We start from the raw sequence: 15,147 nt of genomic DNA, 5'->3' as shown, positions 1-15,147 counted from the left end.
TAAAACCTATTGATTTTTGTTGCCGATGTCAAGATTATTAGGTTATGATTGACTTCAAAGTGTTGTTTGTGGTAAAATCTGTTGAATTTTGACTTATTATCAGTTAATACGTTGATAATAAATCATTTTATGCTTTCTATATGTTACAATTTTTGTTATAATTGTGTAAATTGAAGTATTTATTTTGATCCAAGTGGGTGTATAGTACAGTACAAACGCTTTCAATAAGGTAGTTTTTGGTATAATTCTAACAGGGTCTTGTCATTTTATAAATTTATCTTTACATTACATAAATCATACATTGTTATTATTGTATTATGATTTATTTACTCGTGTGAATGTGACAAAGTATTCATTTTGAATTTACAATGTATCATTCTCTTATACTGAAAGTGTTATTTTGTTATGTGGTTTAGGCCTATTTGATGAAAGTACTTACTATGACTAAAATTGGACGTTAGGTAGATTTAAGAAACTTCTGGCAAAGTATCTAATTATTAAAAACTATGATTCAATGTTGCCTATCAAATTAGGTATTTGCTGATAAATTAGCCTAGATTTTGAGCATTTGTATTCAATCTCTACTCTTGTGTGAGTTGTTATTTATTTGTTTAAAACTTATTTAGTTTATTAAATAATCTATCCAACCTATCATTTACATCCATTTCGTATAAATTTATCATGAATATTCTATCCATACACTATATTTTGTGATTTACTTTATGTATAAGTTACTCTCCTAAATACCTAACCTTAACGTGATCTCATACTCAGACTCTTGAACAAATACCGCTTTCATAATTTTACCGTATAAATTTCTCATGCATATTATCCATACACTATATTTTGTGATTCACTTTATGTATAAGTTACTCCTCTAAATACCTAAATACCCAAACCAATTGATATATTTTTGTAGTCATCAAACCATCTAGCCTAATATATCCCAACCTAATCAAATTTCTCTTGGATCTAGGTGATTTTCAAACTCCCCTTTCTAACATAATCCATACTCTTACCTTCTACATCTTTAGACTGCCTTTAAATCTTCTAGGATTTGAATATAAGATGAGCACTCTCATGTAGTTTACAAACGTAAATAAGTGTATATTTTTGACATAGTTTATATGTCAACTCTACGACAAGGACCAAGTCAGGTCCACTTCCTGACACAGTCAATCCAGATATCGGGTTTTGACTGAGGAGAGAAGTAAGTATTATCATAGAGAAACAATAGCTTGAGTAGATATGCCGTGGTATAGGGCGTCTATGTCGCAACTTTTACTGTTATCTCAAGCTGATAGTCCACGTAGTTCTTTCCTGTGAAGCTTTATGACGCTGGTAGGCTCTCATAGTGTGCCGTTCATACACTCTCACCCCAACAAAACAGTAAAAATCTACAATAATCGATAGTAATCGGCTTGAGATAACAGTACAAGTTGCGACTGAACGCCCTATACCATGGGATATCAACTTACGTTATTGTTTCTCTATGGTATTATGAAGACCAACATAACCCAACCTAATCAACCCTTATCTGTTTCTAGGTGACTCGTAACCCCTGCAGCCATGATTGGTGGCCTGTTCGTGTATAACCACAAGGGAGAGGTGCTGATATCGCGTGTCTATCGCGATGACATCGGTCGTAACGCGGTGGATGCGTTCAGGGTGAACGTCATTCACGCCAGACAGCAAGTCAGGTCACCCGTCACAAATATTGCGCGGACGTCTTTCTTCCATATCAAGGTTAGATATCAGTTCAAAATAGAAGTTGAACTCAATACGGAGTGGCAGGAGTCGATAGGATTAGATGCTGGCCTCATAATTCATGACGAATAAAATATAATTGATCAATTTACAAATTATTATTAAACAAAAATCCAAATTAATTGCTGTAATTCACCCCAAAGACTTCTGCTACTGCAAATATTGATAACAGGGTGAACAGCTAGATGGAAATTCGGGGTGAATTACAGCAATTAATTTGGATTCTCGTTTATTAACTAGTAGTTCTGTGAACAGTAGATCTCACGCAGTATTCTCATCCACAAGTACTTGATTGAAACTATAGACCTCATGGAAATACAGCAATAGACTGGCTTCTCCACACATCTGTGTAATCACTTGTCAGCTGATTTATGATGAATTCTATAGTCTGATTTTTACTCTAATATTGGCGTATGAAGGAGGCTCCTTTTTCCTTTCATATTATCCTTGGAATGCAAAATTTCCAAAAACCTTGTAGACGCGCAATTGAAAAAGGAACACCTGTCAAATTTCATGAAAATCTATTACCGCGTTTCGCCGTAAATGCGCAACATATGAACATTTAAACATTAAGAGAAATGCCAGACCGCCGCTCGGTCAATAATTGATCAATTTACAAATTATTATTAAACAAAAATCCTAATTAATTGCTGTAAATCACCCCGAAGACTTCTGCTACTGCAAATATTGACAACAGGGTAAACAGCTAGATGGAAATTCAGGGTGAATTACAGCAATTAATTTGGATTTTCGTTCATTAATAATTGACCGAGCGAAGTGAGGTCTAAGATTCAAGTCAACGGTTTGGCATTTCTCTTAATGTTTATATGTTGCGCATTTACGGGGAAACGCGGTAATAGATTTTCATGAAATTTGACAGGTATGTTCCTTTTTTAATTGCGCGTCGACGTATATATACAAGGTTTTTGGAAATTTTGCATTTCAAGGATAATATAAAAGGAAAAAGGAGCCTCCTTCATACGCCAATATTAGAGTGAAAATCAGACCATAGAACTATTCATCATAAATCAGCTGACAAGTGATTACACAGATGTGTGGAGAAGCCAGTCTATTGCTGTATTTCCATAAGGTCTATAGTTTCAATCAGGTTCTTGTGGATGAGAATACTGCGTGAGGTCCACTGTTCACAGAACTACTAGTTGATTCATTAGCATTTGAATAATTGCAATCTATCGGTAATTTCCATCTAACCAATTTACACTATGAACAGAGATATTGTGGAATCTCTCTCTCTCTCTCTCTCTCTCATAAGGTGAAATAAAAATAATATTGTCAGTTCTACATAATTTATTTGAGCCAAACTTAAGTTTCAATGCATTAAGGCATCATCTTCAGTGGTCTGTTTTGGTTAGACTGAAGAAATTGGATAGAGGAAAGTCATTCTGGTATAATTTATCATTTTAAAAATGAATGAGCAGTTAATATTACATCAGATATACAGATATTATTATTAAACGAAAATAAAAATTTAATGCTGCACTTCACCCCGAAGACTTCTGCTACTGCAAATATTGACAACAGAGTAAACAGCCAGATGGAAATTCGATGAGCGCTACTATTCAACAATTATTTGTCAGCCCGGGAATCGAACCCTGTAATCTCTGGTTCGAATCCGGGGCTGACAAATAATTTTTGTAAAGTAGCGTTTATCGAATTTCCATCTAGCTGTTTACCCTGTTGTCAATATTTGCAGTAGCAGAAGTCTTCGGGGTGAATTGCAGCATTTAATTTGGATTTTCGTTTAATAATGATAAATTCATTAGCATTTGAATAATTGCAATATCTCAGTAATTTCCATCTGTAGACAGATATTCCGATACCAGCGTAGTCGAATGGATGAAATGCTGGCTTTATAATTCAGAGGCCCGGGTTCGAATCCTGGTCCGGGCAAGATATTTATCTCGGGCCACTCCCGTTTTCTGTATGTGCACGTTAAGTCGTCGGTCCCGGCTGCCTAACAAGCAGTTGTTGGGTCAAGTCAGAGGCCCTGAAATTGATCAGGTGCGACCTGAAAACTCTTTCATTACACCTGAGAATCCGTATGCAAAATTTCAAGTTGAGTAGTTGAGACGTGATGATGCGTCATTCGTGAATTTCCTATCCCCTACATGTATAAGCCAATCCTTTCCTTTATTATGTTATAGATTAGGTAGTAGTTGGCCTTACAGTATTGTTTTTTTAGGCTCAACTCACACTTACACGACTCAGGTGGAGATGAGACTGGACTCTAGTGGAGAGCATGTGTTTCCAAATGGTGACGTCGCGGAGACTAGAATCGACTGGTCTGAGTGTCACCATTTGGAAACACATGCTCTCCACTAGAGTCCAGTCTCTTCTCCACCTGAGTCGCGTAAGTGTGAGTTGAGCCTAAAGGTGCGTACAGATATACGCGCCTCCAACACTCCGCACACGCTCCGCAATCGCTACGATCATGATGAGGGAGATGTTAGCTCTTCTCACGTTCCACTCTTGCTCCCCGGTCGATCATCAATCGATCTGCTCGAGTGACGTTCGATTGCGGAGCAGAGCGAAAGTCTGTACGCACCTTTAGATGTATTTTTTGTAATTTTCAGAGAGCGAATATCTGGTTAGCAGCTGCCACGAAGCAGAATGTAAACGCCGCCATGGTCTTCGAATTTCTGCTGAAAGTGATCGATGTAATGCAGTCCTATTTTGGCAAAATATCCGAGGATAACATCAAGAATAACTTCGTCCTCATCTATGAGCTTCTTGATGGTGAGTATTTAATATTCATTACTTTATTGAAATTCTCTTCAAACTGTCTAAGCATACCCTAAAGATAACATCATAGAGAAAAGATAGCATAAGAAGACATAACATGGTATAGGTCGTTTATGATCCAAATTTTAAGACAATTACTGTCGACTACTGCCTATTATTAGTGTGTTGTTGGGAGTGTAAGAAGGGCACTGTATGAGAGACTACCAGCGTCACATAGCTTCACCAAAAACAACTACTAGGACTATCGGCTTTAGTTAACACTCACATTTGCAACATAGACACCCTATACACTGTCTATTATTAGTGTGTTGTTGGGAGTGTAAGAGTGTAAGAAGGGCACAGTATGAGAGACTACCAGCGTCACATAGCTTCACCAAAAACAACTACTAGGACTATCGGCTTCAGTTAACACTCACATTTGCAACATAGACACCCTATACACTGTCTATTATTAGTGTGTTGTTGGGAGTGTAAGAAGGCACAGTATGAGAGACTACCAGCGTCACATAGCTTCACCAAAAACAACTACTAGGACTATCGGCTTCAGTTAACACTCACATTTGCAACATAGACACCCTATACACTGTCTATTATTAGTGTGTTGTTGGGAGTGTAAGAGTGTAAGAAGGGCACAGTATGAGAGACTACCAGCGTCACATAGCTTCACCAAAAACAACTACTAGGACTATCGGCTTCAGTTAACACTCACATTTGCAACATACACACCCTATACACTGTCTATTATTAGTGTGTTGTTGGGAGTGTAAGAGTGTAAGAAGGGCACAGTATGAGAGACTACCAGCGTCACATAGCTTCACCAAAAACAACTTCTAGGACTATCGGCTTCAGTTAACATTCACATTTGCTACATAGACACCCTATACACTGCCTATTATTAGTGTGTTGTTGGGAGTGTAAGAAGGGCACAGTATGAGAGACTACCAGCGTCACATAGCTTCACCAAAAACAACTACTAGGACTATCGGCTTCATTTAACACTCACATTTGCAACATACACACCCTATACACTGTCTATTATTAGTGTGTTGTTGGGAGTGTAAGAGTGTAAGAAGGGCACAGTATGAGAGACTACCAGCGTCACATAGCTTCACCAAAAACAACTTCTAGGACTATCGGCTTCAGTTAACATTCACATTTGCTACATAGACACCCTATACACTGCCTATTATTAGTGTGTTGTTGGGAGTGTAAGAAGGGCACAGTATGAGAGACTACCAGCGTCACATAGCTTCACCAACAACAACTACTAGGACTATCGGCTTCAGTTAACACAAACATTTGCAACATAACGGTCCTTTACCATATCATAAGCTATCTCTTCTCTATGATATTATAATAATATTGATTGTAAACCTGTGTTGATATTAGGTTCTCACAATGTTTGGCTGTGATTCGTTGGAAAACAATAATAATAATAGCTTTACATTATGTTAGAAAAATGTCTTCCTGCCGATGTGTAAACGCTCCCATAAGATCCAATGGTTTTCTTTTTGAAAATGTTTGACCGATGCTATAAAATCCAATTAATAATTTTCGAGTTTTCGCGATTTATTATAATTTTTCAGTTATTTTAAATTTTTCACTGTAGGCCTATAATAATTATTTCACTTTTTGTGTAGTTGAGTAGTTGATATTGTGGTAATTATTCATATTGAATGAAAAAGACTAAGAAATTGTCAAAATCACAGATTTATTGATATTTAGAAAGACCGGTTTCGGTTATTACACCATTGTCAATCTCTGATAAGTATCAATAAATCTGTGGTTTTGACAATTTCTTAGTCTTTTTCATCCAATAATTATTTCAAATATCCAATGAATGCTATATAAATATAACTAAGGATTCCTGATTTATTTCATTTTATTGAATTGTTTGTAATGTTTTTAGAAATCTTGGACTTTGGCTACCCGCAGAACTCTGACACCGGAGTGCTGAAGACATTCATCACACAGCAGGGTGTCAAATCACAGAGCAAAGAGGAACAGGCACAGATCACATCTCAGGTTGGTAGCACTGCTATCTTCGTATTTTTAATTTGCTTGCCCTATTACCATAGGTAAGGAAAGTATTGCTTTCCGAAAAAAATTAAGGTGCCCAAATTTCCAAATTTCTGTAAGTTTCAAGGTCCCCTAAGTCTAAAAAAGTGGTTTTTGGGTATTGGTCTGTGTGTGTGTGTGTGTGTGTGTGTGTGTGTGTGTGTGTGTGTGTATTTGTTTGTGTGTGTGTGTGTGTGTGTGTGTGTGTGTTGTGTGTATGAGTGTATGTGCGTCTGTGTACACGATATCTCATCTCCCAATCAACGGAATGATTTGGAATTTGGAACTTAAGGTCCTTACAATATAAGGATCCGACACGAACAATTTCGATCTAATGCAATTCAAGATGGCGGCTAAAATGGAGAAAATGTTGTCTAAAACAGGGTTTTTCGCGATTTTCTCGAAAACGGCTCCAACGATTTCGATCAAATTCATACCTAAATCAGTCATTGATAAGCTCTATCAACTGCCACAAGTCCCATATCTGTAAAAATTTCAGGAGCTCCGCCCCATCTATGCAAAGTTTGATTTCAGATTTCCAATTATCAGGCTTCAGATACAATTTAAACAAAAACTTTTGAGTGGAAAAGATTGAGCATGAAAATCTCTACAATTAATGTTCAGTAACATTTTCACCTAAAATTGAAAATAAGCTTTAAATTCGAGAAAATGTGATTATCCGATTGCAAACTGTTGATTCTATTAAATGATTCACTATGAAGATATAGCAGACCTCGTGTGTCTCCAACGTTATAGTCCTGTCACCAGCTGGCTCAGATCTTAGAATAGTAGACTGGAGATGCGCGTGAACACTAGCGTCAGGTGATGAATTTTCTAAACGGCAAGGAAAGTTGTGTGAGTGCGCCACACCAGATTTTTTCGTTGAATTCTTCGATCACTTCAATCAATACTCTGTTATACACTTATACACACACTTTTACACTTAATCTTCACCAAGACCAGCGGAGCCGGATAGGTTGTGTCAACATAATAAGAATATCACTTTTCTTGAAGCTAGTCATGAGTATAAACTTGAATTATCAAGATCATGCTCGATAAATGAGTCCTTTTGCTTTTCCAGTTTATCAGTCAATTGTCGAGCTGATGACAGTTTATCCTTAATTGTTTTCTGCTCATGAAGACTGTCGGCTCAAATAGTGTAGATTTCGCTTCAAACGAAACGAAATTCAATTCTTGCTGACGTTTGTCAATCTGCGCTTCATACTCTTTATTGCTGAGATTAGAAATTGAGTTTAGAAATCAAGTTAGCTTTGTCAGTTTCCTCTGCGTTCAGTCCTTCTCCAAGAATGTTTGGTTGTCTGTTGAATCTCGGCCGATTCATGTAGATATAACCATAGAGAAACAATAGCGTAAGTAGATATCCCATGGTATAGGGCGTTTATGTCTGGAGTCTTTGCACTCCGACAAATAAGAAGATTGAATGATACCAAACTCACAATGGCAGTCTACCACTCACTCATAGTGTCACACATCCGCTATGCCATTATTGTGTGGGGTGGGTCGTGCCAGAATTTGGATAGATAGATAGATAGATATATTTATTGATAATTGTTACTAGGCTGTTGCCTATGGTAACATTTACAAAAATTGACAATAAAATTAAGTCAAACTTATGAGATAAATAATAATTATTTAACAGTTCTGCACTAGTATTGATCAATTACAAATATCGAAGAAAATAATATAGTATATATTGAGCTATCAACATTATACTAGATCACATTAGCAATACTGGAGGAAAGAAAAGATGTTATTTGCATCCATGTGGAATGAAACTTATCATGAAAGTATTCGAAATATTAAACTCCATAATACAATACAATAGAGAGTAGATGGAATAGGTAAGAAATAAACTATGAAGGTCCTATTAAAAAACATCATGATCAGACTTTTAATAAAAAAGAAAAGAAGTAATTATGGAATGAGAGCATGAATGCACCAAACCCTGCCAATCATAATGACCTTATGCTAAGGTATCATTTATCAATGATGACAGAAGCCTCGATTTAAACAAATAGAAGCTTGGTGAGAAAATCAACTCAGATGATAGATTGTTCCACAGTCGGGATGCTACTACAGTAAAAGAGGAGTTGTACATAACTGTGCGGTGGAGTGGAATTGGAGAGGGTGTTCAAGCTCCAATAAAAAGCTGTTAGAGCGATCAAAGGTATTATGCCTTTAGAGTCCTGTAGGAACCACTTTAAAGAATTAGGCATACTAACCGTTCCCTCTACTTATATCTATGAGGTGATTATGCATGTTAGAAGACAGACAATGACTAGAAATGCTGATTCGCATGGATACAATACTAGAAATAGAGGAGACTATGCTTCACTGTATCACAGAACAGCTCTTTTTGAGAAGAAACCTACATATATGGGCCTTAAATTTATCAGAAAGCTTCCTCCTCACTTGAAAAATTGTGAAGATGTCGATGTTTTTGAGAAGGAATTGAAAAGTTTTTTGATGCTTGGAGTATTCTATACCACAGAAGAGTCTGCGTGTAGAGAGGTTTCCTTTGTGTGATTTTTAAATTTATTAGAAAGCTTCCTCCTACTCACTTGAAAAATTGTGAAGATGTCGATATTTTTGAGGAGTTAAAAAGTTTTTTGATGGTTGGAGTATTCTATACCACAGAAGAGTTTGTGTGTAGAGAGGGTTCCTTTGTGTGATTTTTCCTTTTTTTTTGTAATACTATATGTATTATAAATTTTTGACAATTCCTATACTCTGATTAGAGTCTCTGGGAAGCTTTAAAAACAAACAAACAAACATGTCGCAACTTTTACTGTTATCTCAAGTCGATTACTATCGATTACTGTCGATTTTTACTGTTTTGGCCCAGTGAGAGTGTATAAACGGCACAATATGAGAGACTACCAGTGTCACACAGCTTCACGGGAAAGAATTACATGGACTATTGGCTTGAGATAACAGTAAAAGTTGCGACATAAACGCCCTATACCATGGGATATCCACCTACGATATTTTTTCTCTATGGTTCAGTCCTTCTCCAAGAATGTACGCTTATCTGTTGAATCTCGGCCGATTCATTTAGATACAAGCACAGAGAAACAATAGCATAAGTAGATGTCCCATGGTATAGGGCGTTTATGTCGCAGCTTTTACTGTTATCTCAAGCCGATTACTGTCGATTTTTACTGTTTTGACCGGGTAAGAGTGTATGAACGGCACAATTTGAGAGACTATCAGCGTCATAAAGCTTCACGGGAAAGAAGTACGTGGACTATCGTGTATTTATTATCAATTATATTGTATTTTTGTATCAATATTGTGTTAGTTTAGTATATTTGTATTTTTCTCTAGAGTCTTACCAATTTTGATATTTTGCAGGTTACTGGTCAGATAGGCTGGCGTCGCGAAGGCATCAAATACAGACGCAACGAACTTTTCCTGGATGTTCTGGAGTATGTTAACCTCCTCATGTCGCCTCAAGGTAAACATATTTTCATTCTATTTTTTTCATGCTCCTTGGTTTGTCAGAAACAGCGACCTACACAGAGACCTGCAAGTCGACCTGGTATGCAGCGAAATCCAGAGGCATGCAGAGAAACACGAGGCTCGACTCCACCAACACGACAACATCGAAGCAATCCAGCTGCTGGAAAATGAAGGATTGGTGAGGAGGCTGAAATGGAAGAAGCCATTTGAACTGGTCTAGTGCTGATTCAAGTGTCTTGTGTCCAGTGAAAAGCAGAGCAGTGGAAATGAGTGAAACCCACCTGTGTAGTACAGTCATAAGCAGTGTACTAATAATATTAGAATTTGAATAGGAGACCCTATGGAGGATTCTCTTGTATGAAGTATTTATTAGTATTATAGGACAGAAAAAAGTTGCTCATTAGTCCCTAGACTAGATAGCAATGTATCGTTGAATAAAAAAAATTCTAATTTAGTCTGAGATAATTCAGTCATTCAGTCTATCGGACCTTAAAGGTGACCGTCCACTGGAACCGTATTCAACCGTTGGGTTCGGCCGTTGGATCGGACGAATCTGCCGGCCGTTAATTCGGCCGAATATGGTCGTCCATTGGGACCGTTTACATCAGTCTAGTTGAGTAGTTGGCTGGTTGCCACAAAGTGAAGTGGCAAGCTAAAGTGCGAGATAAATTACTTTTAACATGAAGAGGAGAAACCCATTTCTCCCTCCACAGTTTGTAGCGTGGACACAGACGGACATCCTGCGCACAATTGGATGCGCCGTGACATTTTTCTTCATGTTCTTGTGATGAAAACATCTCTGTAACATACACAAACCAATATACCTGCTGACCAGTACACTACTTGGAACATTGCCAGCAATAGATGGAGGGGAGTGTTGCCGCGTCGCGTTACAAAGCTCTCTCACTCAGACACAAAAGAAGGAGAATGCTGCTAGGTGGTGGGAGTGATTAGTGGAGGATAGAGCATCGGACCTCTCCGTCTTCGAGAAAGAGCCGTGTTAAAAGTAATTTATCTCGCACTTTAGTTAGTAGGCAAAGTCATTATTATGTGTGTGTTTACTCACAAAGATGATAAAAAAAGTATAAAACAGAACAAGTTCAAAAACAAAAACAAACAAGACTGTGAAACAATTTAGAGGTTAGGATGATGTTGTCTCAGCTAGACTTCGGACGGATAGAGCCGGAAAATCCCATTCAATTCGGATCGAAAACTTGATCGGCCGGAGACGGCCGTGCACGGATGTATGAACCTGTTGCAATGGACGAGCATCTATAGCTTTCTTTGTTGGGGGATCGTTTGGACGAGTTCGATAGTTTTCGGCCGATGCTAGTTCGGACGAAAACGGTTCTAGTGGACGGCCCACCTTAGACTACTTGGTGGAAAATTTATGGAAAACAGCATATTTGTATCACTTTTTGCTATTAGAAAAACCGACTAGCAGTCAGATATTTCACAATAAATGAATTAATCACTCACTGTGACAACGATATCTTTCGGCAGTTCCGCCATCTTCTTGGTTGTACCATAGAGAAACAATAGCGTAAGTAGATATCCCATGGTATAGGGAATTTATGTCGTAACTTCTACTGTTATCTCAAGCCGATTACTGTCGATTATTGTCGATTTTTACTGTTTTGTTGGGGTGAGAGTTTGTGAACGGCACAATATGAGAGACTACCAGTGTCATAAAGCTTCACAGGAAAGAACTACGTGGACTATCAGCTTGAGATAACAGTAAAAGTTGCAACATAAACGACCTATACCATGGGATATCTACTTATGCTATTGTTTCTCTATGGTTGTACTCATAGACAAGTAGAAGGATAGGATGGCAATTTTTAGTGTGCTGTTGGTGTCTATTGGATTAGTGTCTGTTGGTGTCTATTGGTGTCTATTGGGTTTGTTGTGGCTGAGAAGGTAATCAAAGAGGATGTGGGATTTCAAGTTGGTTTGTTCGTTTAATATACATTGTCTATTGCTTTTAAATTGGGTGTATATCTCAAACTGTTCTATTGTGTCCAATTCTGGTCCTTTGTTTTTTATGTGTATGATCTCCTTCCAAAGCTATAATAACCTTTAGAAATAACAAATATCAAACTTTTTTGTAACTATTGAATAATGTATTCTTTTGTAGTGAATACCTTTCCCTCTTATTTTCAATGTTTTTTGAACTGATTCATGAATTAAACAAAGTGATTCTCCATTTCTTTTTATATTGTATATAAATTTCAATATGCTAAGCATAGTGGATACTGTTTACATAAATTATATGCTATGATTATCATCATTTTATAATCATGAGTTGTGCTGCTGTTCAATATTTGTAATTTATATTTTGTACATTTCTATTTTCACGAATTATTGCAATTAACTTTAACTGTCTGTATATTTAATATTAATTTCTTTCATTTTATAGAGTAGTTTTTCAACATCCTGTTTCCCTCGATATTGTTATTATGTTATTTATAGCGACTCATTCCTGCGCTCAGGATTTGCAGGGATTTTTTCTTCTCCATGTGTCTTGTAAATTGTCATATGAGGATTAGGTTAGACAAGTTTTGTGAAAATGTTGTATTTTATACTGTAAATTTGTTTTTTGAAGAATAAATGATTTTGATTTGATTTGATTTGTTGATCAGTATTTGTAGATCAGCATATTTGTAATTATTTACTCAATTACTGTTGAATTGATTGAACAAATTAATTTTATAATATTAATTAATTTTGTATTTATTTTGTCTACAGGTCAAGTCCTCTCAGCTCACGTGGCAGGAAAGGTGGTAATGAAATCGTACCTGTCAGGTATGCCTGAATGCAAGTTCGGAATCAACGACAAGTTAGTCATGGACTCGAAAGGAGGCAGCGGAGGAGGAGGAGGTGGGGGTAACGGTAGTGGCAAGCTGGGAGGAAGTGGGGGAGGTGGGATGATGGGCGGAGAGGAGGCGGGGCGAAGTGGGAAGCCGGTGGTGGTTATAGACGACTGTCAGTTCCACCAGTGTGTCAAGTTGTCCAAATTCGAAACTGAGCACTCGATCAGTTTCATTCCACCGGATGGAGAGTTTGAACTCATGAGGTGAGTCGAAAATAGAAATAAAAATAGAAATCCAAGTATCCTTTTTAAAATTGCCTCACAACATGTTGCAGCTATATGATGTCATTATCAATGATTGGAAAAAGAGAACTTAGATTTATATTTTTACTAGCCGTCAGGCTCGCTTCGCTCGCCATATCTGTCTAGCCAGGGGGCTCCGCCCCCTGGACCCCCGACTGGATCGTCCAAGAATGAGATCAGCAGGCTCGCCTGCATTTTTCATTTGAGCATTTTTATCATATGTTAGGACAATCCAGTCGGGGGTCCAGACTAAACGTCTGACTAAACGGATATGGCGGACGAAGCGAGCCTGACGGCTAGAAATATAATATTCCCAGGATTGAAGTAGCAGTGCCCAATCAATTTTTCCGCGATAAATGCATTTAAATCTTCATCTTGGTGCCAACCTAACAAAGTCAACCCAACTTAATGCCAACCTGACAAAATTATTAATTGAGTTGCCAGTTAACAACTGTTTCGAAGAGGTACTCTATCTAGATTATAGTTCTATAGTAACATATATGATATGGAAATCTCAATTATAATTAAGAGATTGGGAGAAGAAGAATATACATGCTAAAAGATGAACTTTAAACCCTTAAAAACAACCCTTAGAGTTAAAATATTGCCAAAAGATTTCTTAGTGCGCCTCTAAAGGGCCAACTGAACATACCTACCAAATTTGAACGTTTTTGGTCCGGTAGATTTTTTAGTTATGCGAGATAGAGTGAGTGAGTGAGTCAGTCAGTCAGTCAGTCAGTGAGTGAGTGCCATTTCGCTTTTATATATATATAGATTATCAATGATTGGAAAAAGGGAACTTGGATTTATATTTTTACAGATGGAATTAAATAGAGAATGCATTTCATCCAAATGCTAATTAATATATAATTATTATTTAACGAAAATCCCAAATAAATGCTGTAAATCACCCCGAAGACTTCTGCTACTGCAGACATTGACAACAGGGTTAACAGCTAGATGGAAATGCATTCTCTATTTAATTCCATCTGTAAACTGGTTGGCCGCTATGGCTTCGTATAAAATGAGAGCTGTTATCCAGAGATTGTCAGTTTGGTGTAAGGGTAAGCATTCCTGACTGGCAATTGGGAGGTACCGGGTTCGATTCCCGGGCTGGCAACTAATTTTTGGATAGTAGTTCTCATCGAATTTCCATCTAGCTGTTAACCCTGTTGTCAATGTCTGCAGTAGCAGAAGTCTTCGGGGTGATTTGCAGCATTTATTTGGGATTTTCGTTAAATAATTATTATTTATATTTTTATTTGTATTCAAGAGTAGCCGTAAAGATGAAAAGACGAGTCAAAAATAGTTTGGTTTCCAGGTTTCTCATGGAATTTGTCAACAATTACATGTATTTTTCATAGCATTTGTTCAGTTTATTGTTGTAATTAGGCGGGTTTTCATAGAATTTTGTAATATCTGCGGTATAGTGAGGTCCACGTTATAATGGCAGTGCCTGATTAGCAATGGTATTTCGTGAATAGTTTGGTTTTTAGTTTTTAAAGATTTAAATGGTTGTTTATCAGTTAACTGGTTTCTTTACAAGGAATTTGTGTAGAATTTATTGGATTCTTAGTGTTCTTCAATATTTCTTATAGTATTTACACTAGAAATAGAGATTATGTTGAATCATTTAGGCTCAACTCACACTTAGGCGACTCAGGTGGAGAAGAGACTGGACTCTAGTGGAGAGCATGTGTTTCCAAATGGTGACGTCGCGGAGACTAGAATCGACTGGTCTGAGTGTCACCATTTGGAAACACATGCTCTCCACTAGAGTCCAGTCTCTTCTCCACCTGAGTCGCCTAAGTGTCAGTTGAACCTTACATGTATTTTTCAATATTATTTTATAGTATTTGTTCAGTTTGTCACATGAAATTTGTTCAGATTTTGTTCAAGCTCTGAATTGTTGTTCATTAGTTTTACAATTAATTTGTTGGATTATTAGTGCCGGTTGCACA

The 15,147-nt window shown here is 37.2% G+C and overlaps 1 protein-coding gene across 2 annotated transcripts in view; it reads left to right on the top strand.

Moving 5' to 3' along the window:
- LOC120354158 (AP-2 complex subunit mu) overlaps positions 1-15,147 on the top strand; it is a 29,354-nt gene that overhangs the window by 186 nt on the left and 14,021 nt on the right. For both annotated transcript variants that reach the window (XM_039440505.1, XM_039440506.1), the window contains exons 2-6: positions 1,548-1,746; positions 4,362-4,524; positions 6,440-6,555; positions 9,964-10,066; positions 12,820-13,147. In XM_039440505.1, the coding sequence (XP_039296439.1) occupies positions 1,570-1,746; positions 4,362-4,524; positions 6,440-6,555; positions 9,964-10,066; positions 12,820-13,147 (887 nt within the window). In that variant the 5' untranslated portion in view covers positions 1,548-1,569. The remainder of the gene's footprint in view (positions 1-1,547; positions 1,747-4,361; positions 4,525-6,439; positions 6,556-9,963; positions 10,067-12,819; positions 13,148-15,147) is intronic.

The sequence above is a fragment of the Nilaparvata lugens genome, chromosome 14, assembly GCF_014356525.2.
Source record: "Nilaparvata lugens isolate BPH chromosome 14, ASM1435652v1, whole genome shotgun sequence".
Taxonomy (NCBI): Eukaryota; Metazoa; Arthropoda; class Insecta; order Hemiptera; family Delphacidae; genus Nilaparvata; species Nilaparvata lugens.
Note: the sequence above shows the minus strand (reverse complement) of the source record. Positions and strands in the feature narration are given on the sequence as shown.